Here is a 10,684-nt window from a genome sequence, read left to right as displayed (position 1 = left end):
ACCACCTAAAAATCCTTGGATTTTAAAACGGGGAAGTATATGACGTTTTGGGACATATACACCTAGAAACCTCAAATTTTTAAATAATAATCGGTATATAAAAGAGTACTCTGGGTTTTTTTTGTTTGACATTAAACTTAATTAACCAACATTTATAAAAATTAAAGGATGGAGGTAGTACTAAGATTTGGCGTATAAAATGACATTAATAGTTTTTTTTTTCCGTGAAGAACACTTTCACATGGTTATATTCTTACAATTTGTCTTTATAAATACACGATTAGAAAAAGTAATGATCAAACAAGTGCACCTAACGGCAAAGTAGAAGAGAACAGAGACAGTAGTCTCCACACATACGAAATCGAGCACTCAAAAGATAATTTCCTCTTAACCGTTTCTCACTTTCTTGAAAAGGAGGTTGCCGGTGCCCGGTTAGGTATGGATTGTTGAGCTCACAATCCACAAATTACATGTATATAGGGTGTTGGAAAAAAAAGAAAAAAAAAGAAAGGAAGATGATGACAAGTCTCAGCAGCCACATGAGCTTTGCTGCTTGAACCATACTGCGGAGGAAATAGCTCACCCATTTCGTTGGCCACCCACGCACGAGTGTGCACGCCACACCGCACTGCCCCCACGCGTGCACGCCGTTTGTGTGAGACGAAGAGGGGTTTTCTTCCATCTAACCCGGCCAACCCCCCACCGCTACACGGGGACGTGTCCTGTGCACATAAGTTTTCGGTGTACGATGTTTACGCCTGTGCACACAAGTTTTCGGTGTACAACGTTTACGCACACAAACGTTCCTTGTTACAAAACCAACAATAGCTATTAGAGTACTCCATCCGTTTCAGGATATAAGACGTTTTGACTTTGGTAAAAAAGTCAAACTGCTTCAAGTTTAACCAAATTTATAGAAAAAAGTAGTAATATTTTCAAGCCAAGACAAATCTATTATTAAAATATATTCAATTATTAATTTGATGAAACTAATATAATATTATACATATTACTATATTTGTCTATAAACTTAGTCAAACTTAAAATAGTTTGACATCAAAACGTTTTATAACCTGAAATGGAGGGAGTATGTGGCACCAGTTGTCACTACCACATGAAGCCCAGTGGAATGAAGTGCGATTGTCAAGAAGGACCTATATGTCAACGACACCTAATAGGTGGCTCCATAAAAAAAATAGCGAAATTAAGAAGAGCGAATTGTATATGTTCTTTCTAAATATTATATATGATTTGTGGATCCAATAATTTACATATACTTTCTTCAGAATGAATTATGGCTCAGAGGATAGCAACCTAGCATTAGCAGTCAATTTCTTTAACAAAAGGCAAAAAAAAAAAAAGAAAAATGACGATTTGTTTTCTGAGGTGTGCGTCGAATGGTAGTAGAAGAGGTAGCGAGGGGCGGTGAACGTGTGAGGTGGATTGATGCTGAAGGGAGCAAAAGAAACAGGGACCAAAAACGGATGGCAACAAAGCAAAAAAAATTGTTGGCCGAAAGACTGAAAGATGCAGCTAAGCGTTAGCAATAGCAGCAGCAGGTGTGGCTTCCAATCCATCAACCGGCAGCACAGCAGACAAGGAGTACAAAGACCTGCAGTACTCCCCCCACGCTATCATTCCCACGATGCAGCCCTGCCTGCCTCCCTGCCTGCACAAGCCACATTTCTTTCTTCAGAATTACTAGTACCACTACTAACAGCTACTAGTAGTACAAAAGGCGTAGATTAGATTAGATTAGCAGTAGATAGGTTGGCAAATGGCAATTAGGGCGGCCATCATGGTCGTCATAATCATCATCTTGTTCAACAGCACGATAACTGACAAGGGGAGTTTAGCTTTAACAGAGGCTCATCATTACTGTGTACAGTAACCTGATCTGTGCTTTCAGCCTGGACATGTTATTACACCTCCACCAGGATTATCGCATTCAATTATTATAAATTATTAGGTGCAGTTTGCTGCTTTTACGAAACATTATGTTTGAATAAATATATCGCTCTATCTCAGAGGGCCCCATCGCTCAAAATGTTCACTAGATGATTGTCTAATAAAAGTATGATGCTTCTTGAGTATTATATGGTAGAAAGAATCAGGCAAAGAATTTTTCACAGTTCCTGATGAATGCAAAAAGAAAAAAGAGGATATTATTCCAACCAAGAACTTATGTCAAATGCTTACCTAAATTGATGACCGGTTTTGTGGGTTTGGTGGTGGGGTAAAAGCTAGAATGATTCAGCTCCTTGAGATGCTCACTCTGATTGACTTGGAATAAAATCGTTTCTTGAGTAATCAGCTGGGATTATCTCCTCCCCTTTATTCCTGAAGCGTAGAATAGTCTGCCTTTGATATGTCTTCACTTGGCAACATGTCACAGAGATAAAGAAAGATCAGGAAAAATTCGGAAACACTACAAGAACAAGGAACTGGATGCAGAGGGACAGGGCATCCTTCTTTACATGCCAAGATTGTGAAATCTGAACCAACCACACCACCCACGGCTACGCCAAGATGGACCCCCCTGCACTGGATATATCAAATGCACACATTACTTTCTTCAGATGAGACAAGTATAAAAATGACTTGCTACTAGAGGCTAGGCAGGAGTAGGAAGAAATGAGACTCAAACATGACGCTGATACATAGTCCAAACATTTTGTCCAGAACCAGGGATGGCGATGGCCAAGCAGGCTGTGATGTTCGAATCAGGATTCTTTGCTTGCTAGGCGCCAGTCTGTTCATTCAAGCAAGGAAAAAGAGAAATTGTTACATAACACAAATGAGGTGCTTTCTTCTCCTAATGGATAGACATCAGGCAGATGATGACAGAAACAGGAGGTGGTCTGGACCTGCCACCCTAATTGCGACGTTCAACCATCAAAGAGGCGTTGAACAATGCAGCTCACGGGACGGCCCTCTCTAGAGTTTGAAAAACACCGAGAGTAGAAAGGTAAAAGGCACCTATTTTAATAACTTTTTTAAAAGCTAAGAATCAATGGAGAGAAGACAGTCATCACAAATGAAGAGATTAATGCTGCATTGATCAATAATAAGATAAGACGCAAGAAACCAAAAATGTACCTAATTAGAATAATAGAATTATATTTTGGTGTAAATCTAGTGGTAAGTATGAAAATCAAAGTGAAAGACAAGTAAAGATAATGGCAGCTTCCTAAAGTCAAGGCAGGGTCCGGAGAAAGGGACAGCAAAACGAAGCGGTTCTGAAGCAGTGATAACTCTTGTGATTTTGTGGAAGTTGCCAACTCAAAAAGGCAGGGCCCAGCCACACACAAAAGTTGTTTATGGAACAGGTAATGCTACTCAAGGACAGGGACAGGGAGGCAAAGACTGGTGTACAAGAAAGACACATCAATTGGAAATCCAGCCGGGTCACTAGGAGCTGAAGGTGACTGGAGGGCAAAGAAAAGCATGTGCTCTTGGTGGCCAATAATAGAGCCAAAAAAAATTTTAAGAGACGCCAAATAAATGTTCACACAATAAGTTAAATGGAAGTAACATCAGATGGAAAGGCTACTGCAGAGGAAGGCATAAATGCTTACCAGAAAAAATAAACAGGATCAGAAAAGGGCCGGCCTCTAGTCTCCATCCACTGTATTTGTATGACTTGAGGATAGACCTGCCTAAACTAACAGCCACTAACACCCATCCAAATCTAGCTTTTAGTGCATCTGACCAGGATCATGACCACTACTATCATTTATAGGTGCTCTCTTAGTGTCTGCAGAATCTGGTCCCAATCACTGCTCCTGGGTATGCTCCTCACTTTCATGGGTTATAATTGAGGAGCAGCCAGTTGGCCTCATTTCACTTCAATGTGTCCAGGCCACCCATAATTTTGTCGGTCCATCTTTACTTAGCATATGTTCATCTGGTTATCTCAATGGATCCCACCTACATACAGGTTGATTTTGTGTTGCAAGCAACTATTGGTAAACATCCTTAATGCATCTCCCACCAATAATTCTATGTGGACAAGCACTTTGATGTGCAAATATCAGAACATACTCAAGATAGCGTGGAGGTGTGAAAGGGATGCAAACTTGTGACTGTTATTAGCCTGTTGCAGGAATTGCCATGGCCATTAATAAAGCTTCCCATGTTTAGGATATGGTCCCAGATCAACAGCAATGAGTGTCCACCAATTTCATCTCTTATTATTATTCATTACCAAGCAACTAGTTAATCTAAAAGCTTTCAGACAGTCATTAAAACCCATTTTACCAATCTGTCAAAGTATTCCATTAAAAAAAATTACTTGACAACTGAATCAGTGTCTAAATTCTGACACAGAACAGTAATTACAAATTACACAAAAACAACATTGGCACGACAAACTGGCCACAGAATAATCTGACAATATGTAATACATGTTACATGACTGTTCTAAACTGGCAAATAGCTAACTACCAAACTACCATTTATTTTGTAAGTACCGTCAGCTTGGTGATATTTCACTTGCAAAGATTTGGTTGCTGTATTTATACTAGACATTAAGAAAAAGGTTCATATTGGCTTAAGTCATACCTGTTCCTGCTGGACAAAGATTATACGGTAATTGAAAGGCCATTTTTCTCTGGTAGTTAACAATACTTGGTGTTTCCTCCACTCAACATTTGTCTCTGTAGATTATGGAGACGTCAACTACAATCGCATGAGCACAACTGCACAAGAACACAAATCTTTCTTGTTAACAGAAATAAGGTGATCTGCAGAACGAATTCGGCCATTGTTAAGAATGCACAAGCTACATGGCATAATTTTGAGTTAACATGGAAAAAACACACCCAGGCCTTTTGCAGAGAAAGATACATGAAAGCACATCCACAACTATCATCTATATTATGCATCACGGTACTGCAAATTAAGTTCTAACAATCAATTTACATGGGTTTAGCATGTTTGTTTGTGCCTTGTTCCATACAGAATACTCAATACAGAAATAAAACCTAGACTGAACACAAGAAAATATGGACCGCTAGAGTACAGACATGTCTACCACTAGATGCAATCATAATTCAGGCTCACATAGCATGAAACAGGTCACTGTACTGGACGAATGTTGGTCTATACTGGTAGGGTTAATGCACTTATGAACCAAGTTGAATACTATAAGACCACTAATGCACAGCATCAGGAAAACATATAGTACTGATATTTCTCATCAATCTGTCATAGGGCACATGATGAATCATGAATGTGGTAATGCAAGAAAGTAGAAAATAGAAACTAATCTATGTAGTCAGGTTGCAGCTAGGATTTAAGATGATTCACAGTTGCTTCAAATCATAATCAGCATGTGAACTAAATACAGTATTTCAAATTTCTGAATTCTGATGGAGAACTCTAGAGAGCAATAGAGATTTCCATGGCTGAAGTTGGTTTCAAGTAATAATAAAGAACAAGAACCAATTGATGGAAGGAAACTTTGATACAAACACGTGGAGCATTTTACAGGCACTTTCTGCCTGTGTATGGATGAAGGGAAAAAAAAAACCGAGAACAATAGCAGAATGGATTAGTACTACTACTATTGCCAATAGTTCAATTGACCCATAAGCAAAATGTTGACTGTAACAAATTACAAGCATAATCTAGCGAAAACAGTATAGTGGTTTGACACATTCTATGATGACAAACAACATCAAGAACCTTTCTGGAAGCAGAATCACGTGATAGTACAATACATTTTAAGGTCAATTAGTATCTGACTATATCATTATTTTATTAGAAAAGAAAGAAATGGCACCCAGTTATCCAATTAAGAGAAGCAAATTCAGTTTTAAGGTATAAACTGAGGCTAATGCATCCTCTCTTTTTCTCTCAAGTGTAGGCTGAAGGTAATACTCGCAAGAAAACCCCTGAAAACTAACCGTAATATCTTCAACAGTTGAATGCCCCAATTGTAGGAATTGAACATATGTCCTTCAGTACAACAACCAATGCCTTGTCTGCTGAGATCTGAGCTGCCACTTGATTTCTGGGGTCCCAAATTTCATGCAAAACTTGAAGCTGAATAAAGCATCCATCACACAGAGGACTTGCATGGTTGGTCGCATGCAAATGAGTCATGTTTGCACTGGCCTGAGTAGAAACTAAAGGGTGAATCAGCCAGCCACATGCCACATTGTGATTTGTCTCTCTCGCTTGTAAATTATTGCTCCCATTATGCTGGCAATACATCATTTGAATCGGAGCATGTTTGGCCGATCAGAGAGGCAAATTGATCATGGAATTTCAATAGAGGACACTTCTCAATAAGTTTACTATCATCATAGGCTTCCTTGAGGAAGACAGTGCTCCTTGCTCCCTTATTAGTGATATAGAATATCCCATGATTTTTTATTAAACACAGAAGTAGCTTACATGGCAGCCTGTACTCATTATGGAAGACTTCTAGCTAATCAGATGTCAATCGTCTCTCCATTGTCAAGCTCAAAATCTCATGCATAACAGCAACCGCTCGCTTCCGAGCCTGTGGTGTTGCAGGCTCCACACGCCTAGCATTCAGATAAGGTGATGGAAATGCCAACTTCTGCCACCTGACAACCTCCTCAAGATACTTCCGATTTGGCCTAAATCCTGCTGGATACTTCAACTTGAAAGCAAAAGGACCAAAGACATTTCCATCTTTAGGAATCCCTCTACAGTCCATATGGAATCCATCAAAATTCAATTTTTCTTCTCGGGCTGTGACAGCCAGTGAAGAATCCCAACTCTCCAAACACAAATGGTCCAATCCCTTCACCTCGCGAACTGAAAATAGTTCAGGGTATCTCGGAATCAAGTTGCTCTTGAAGTTCTTGGGTAAACCCAATTCAGATTGGATGAGTTCAATCTTCTCTATAGGAATCTGGCAGTCCAAAGACATCATTAGTAGCTTCCTTAGATTTTTCACCAAGATTGGCTCCATTAGTTCTCGTGCTAGGGTCTCCTCACTGGATATCTTTTTGGCCTTCTCAGTGAGCGTAACTGAAATTGGCTCACGGGAGGCACTACCACCAGAGACGAAGAAGATGTTTGGATGCCGCTTGATAAGTGAAAGGAAGTTCCATTTTTGGACAAAGCCAACCTCCTTTTCAAGATAACGTATAAGGATGGAATTTGTCTTTTGGGACAAGATGAGCTCCCGAAGACGAAGGAGGAGAGCAGGCTTCTTTTGGAGGTCCATGGCCTTGTCAAGGCCAGGTTCACGGTGATAAAGCTTCTTCTTGGGCCTGTGGCCATGACCAGTTGAATATGAGGACATAGCCTTGTGTTGAATGAAAGGAAGAGTTTTGGAAATCAGAGATACGTGTTCTTCCAATCTTATTGCCATCATTTGGAATCAATGCCAGTCTGCGTGTGTATCATACATCAAGCATCCAGGAATGCAAATAATGAAGCACCAAGTCTACAACACAAACTTCTGCAAAAAGGAGAAGACAAATTGTATCCTCAATAAGGGACATCAAGCCGTCAGGCAATAAAATATAAGAAGAAAATTTCAGTCACATTTAAATGGTTGAAATTGCTCCAAGATTCATGCAAAAACACTAATAAAATCACCCCTCATCTTCCTCCTCCTGACTGCACTACTCATGGATCATGCCCCACCTCCATGTGTAGGCGGCACACCATGATATAACAGAAGTACAGAACACATGCATGATTGAAATGATATTTGAAGTTCATATTAACTGTGTTTGAGGCTAGCGCTCATCCCAACCATTCTTCCTTATATCAATAACTTTTTAGGTCTTCTTTTAAAAGCAATGTGGATGATCATTAGTTTAGCAGTTTAGCCTGATACTTTGTTCCTAGGATGCAACAAACATAAGAACATACTCAAAGCTAGCGCACCATTTTTTTTTTCCTTTTCTAATAAAACCCAAAAATATGTCCTGTTCTCTTCCTCTTCAACTTGCAACCTATTACTTTTTATAGTTCAAAAGGAATGAAATCGATTAAAAAAACTAGTCGTAAATGGCTAATACATTAAATTGAATGCCGCATCACACAACTCGTCTGCTTGTATTACACTAATTGACATGGACTCGACAAGAAAAAATTTCTGAACCTGGAGGTTGGGCCGCTGAGTGTCACCAAGCCGGCAGGCGGCACCCCGGCACCACGCGGCGACGACGGAGAGGAAGAACCCAGTAAGCAAAGAGGATGCGAGGTGGGGGAGCTGGGAGGATGCGCCGTGGCGACATGGCCAGGTTGGGGGCGGCGGCGACCTGCGCGGCGGCGCTGCTGCTGCCGCCGGAGTGGCAGAGGCGGCTTGGGACTTTTACCTTTGCTTATTATAGGTTAGTAATGGGCTAGCTGGGCAAGCTAACTGGGCAACTAGTTAGCCTGGGCCTGGGCCTGGGCCATCGTGGGCTAAAAATTCTTAAACAAGTCACGTCCGATTTATATCCTCAATCGCAAAAGCTGGTAATGTCGACCCCTTTAACTATTTAAACCGAGCAGAATAACTCTCTTGACAGTTATGACTATTGGTGGCAGTTTTTACTCGCAATGTAACTGACTACCTCACTTCTTCCTTCATCACTTCCCCTCTCGCTCTCTCTCTCTCTCCACGACGGCCCTGCTAATGGTGTAGTGGAGGAAGCGGTCCGAGGATGTGGAGGATGGCTGCAGCGTGCAGGAGGGTGAGTCGGTAGCACCCTTTCATTAGCAAAACCATAATAATGCGCGCGAAGTTGTAGAACAGAGCAGGAAACAGGGGAGAGAGCGGGGGGAAGGGCACTCACGAGCAGCGCCCGGACGAGCGCGGCCTCCGCCACCCGCCGCGCCTTGAGCCACACCACCCCGGCGTAGTTCACGTCCGCGCGCCCGGACGCGATCGAGCAGCTCCCCGGCCTCCCTCGAAATCTGCGGTGGCGGTGCTCTGCTCCGGTCTTGGTGAGTTGTTGCTGCTGCTGGTCACCGCATCTTGGGGAGGAGTAGGGGCAGCCAGCGAGTTGGGGAAGATGAGCTGCTGTTGCTGGCCGAGGCCAAGCGGAGCGCCACCGCGCGGCGGGGGGCTTCCGGGACCGTGGGTTACCCCGAGGGCGGCGGGCGCCGGGACGACGAGCTCGTCCACAAGGAGCTGCACGGTGTTCCGCGGCGAGGAGACCCACGTCGAGCGCGTGCCCAGCGAGGAGGTCTACGGCGAGGCCGATGTCGAGCAGGACCTCGGAGATGCGGACGGTGATGCCGTGGACTACCTCCACGGTGATGAGGACTACGTCGGCCGCGAGATCCACCGGCCACTGCCCACAGCTCGCCATGCCTGCCAGCCGATGGCATCCTCGAGAGAGTGGAAAGGGGAAAGAGGGAGGGAAGAGAGTATGACAGGTGGGGCCTACATCAGGGGTATTTTGGTCCGGGAAAAAAATATAAAATTGAGCAAAACATTTCTATTTAAAAAAAATAACCGAAAATGGTATTTTGGTGAATCACTTTGAAGCGATAGCATTCTAGCGAAACCATTCTAGTGGGGAGGAGATACTAGGCGACGGATGCGGCGGCCGATTGAGGTTTAGTCAACTATAAATGATGATTTTACCCCTCCACGACAATATTTTTTTTGACAATTATACCCCCCAAACATTTCTAATACCGTGAAGTGATGAGTGAGGTGATAGTAGAAAAAAATCTAAACCCTTCGATAAAACTAGATCTACAATTCAGATTATTTAATTTCTATTACCAGAACGATGATATGACGGAGTACCTACTTAACATAGGGTCTGTTTGACACATCTCTCCAAAGCTCAGTCAAACATTTTCAACTCTACCTAAATTGGGAGTGAAGCTCTCTTACAAAATGAATTAGAGAGTTAGAGCTAGGTTTAGGCTGCCCCACAACTCTAGACCCAACTCTTGGAGCTAAATTTAAGAGTTGGATCCTAACATGGGTAGTTTGGGCGCCAAATGTAAATTGGTGATATCACTACATTCCAATTTGAAAGCAGCCACGTAGATATAATATTTCTAGGTTACAATTTGAATGATGGTAAGTAGAATCATACATTCACGTACATATCTAACCAATCTCTCGAAACTTTTGTGCCACCATTGCTGCAAACCATTGGTAAGTTTGAGTCACCTTAGAATTTAGTATAGGATCACACAATAAGAAGTAAGATAACCAGAGAGGGTGAATGGTTGTAGCACCAAAAAAACCAAACCTTTAGTAGAATTAAAAGTTACATCGAATTTGATAGAACACGGTCTGACCGCAAGTCTTACGACGGTTTGACCGTGCATATGCCACCGGTCTGACTGGTGTAGATCGGCTGATCTGACCGTCCTTATCGCTACAGTCGTCTGAAGCCGTCGCCAGTCTGTCCGGTGCGTTGCCACCAGTCTGACCGCTGGTATCCTGTCGGTGTAACCGCCGAACTTGAGCAAACACAAATCGAAGATCTTCTCATAGTAGATTGAAACTTTATTACTTCTATTCGTGTTTACAAAGTACAACATCAGTACTCCTCACAAAAATCTCGACTAAACTTGAAACCATAACTTTTCTCTAAACTCAACTCTCACAAAATCGATACCGGGAGGCCTCAACCCCTCTTCTCTATTTTTACCCGAGATAGGTAGCCGAAAGCCACGAATCCAATTTGTACAAGAAGTTCTAATCCCTTAGGAAACCTTCCCGTGCAAGAAACAA

The 10,684-nt window shown here is 42.2% G+C and overlaps 1 protein-coding gene across 1 annotated transcript; it reads right to left on the bottom strand.

The window, feature by feature from the left end:
* Positions 1-1,210: 1,210 nt before the first annotated feature.
* LOC4333675 (protein WHAT'S THIS FACTOR 1 homolog, chloroplastic) lies at positions 1,211-8,296 on the bottom strand. Its single transcript, XM_066309041.1, is given in 7 exon segments — positions 1,211-1,669; positions 2,200-2,372; positions 2,478-2,544; positions 2,648-2,752; positions 4,564-4,700; positions 5,910-7,444; positions 8,096-8,296. A coding segment is annotated over 1 exon segment (1,155 nt). The 5' UTR covers positions 7,358-7,444; positions 8,096-8,296; the 3' UTR covers positions 1,211-1,669; positions 2,200-2,372; positions 2,478-2,544; positions 2,648-2,752; positions 4,564-4,700; positions 5,910-6,202.
* Between the last annotated feature and the right edge of the window lie 2,388 nt (positions 8,297-10,684).

The sequence above is a fragment of the Oryza sativa genome, chromosome 3 (genome assembly GCF_034140825.1).
Source record: "Oryza sativa Japonica Group chromosome 3, ASM3414082v1".
Lineage (NCBI taxonomy): Eukaryota > Viridiplantae > Streptophyta > Magnoliopsida > Poales > Poaceae > Oryza > Oryza sativa.
Note: the sequence above shows the minus strand (reverse complement) of the source record. Positions and strands in the feature narration are given on the sequence as shown.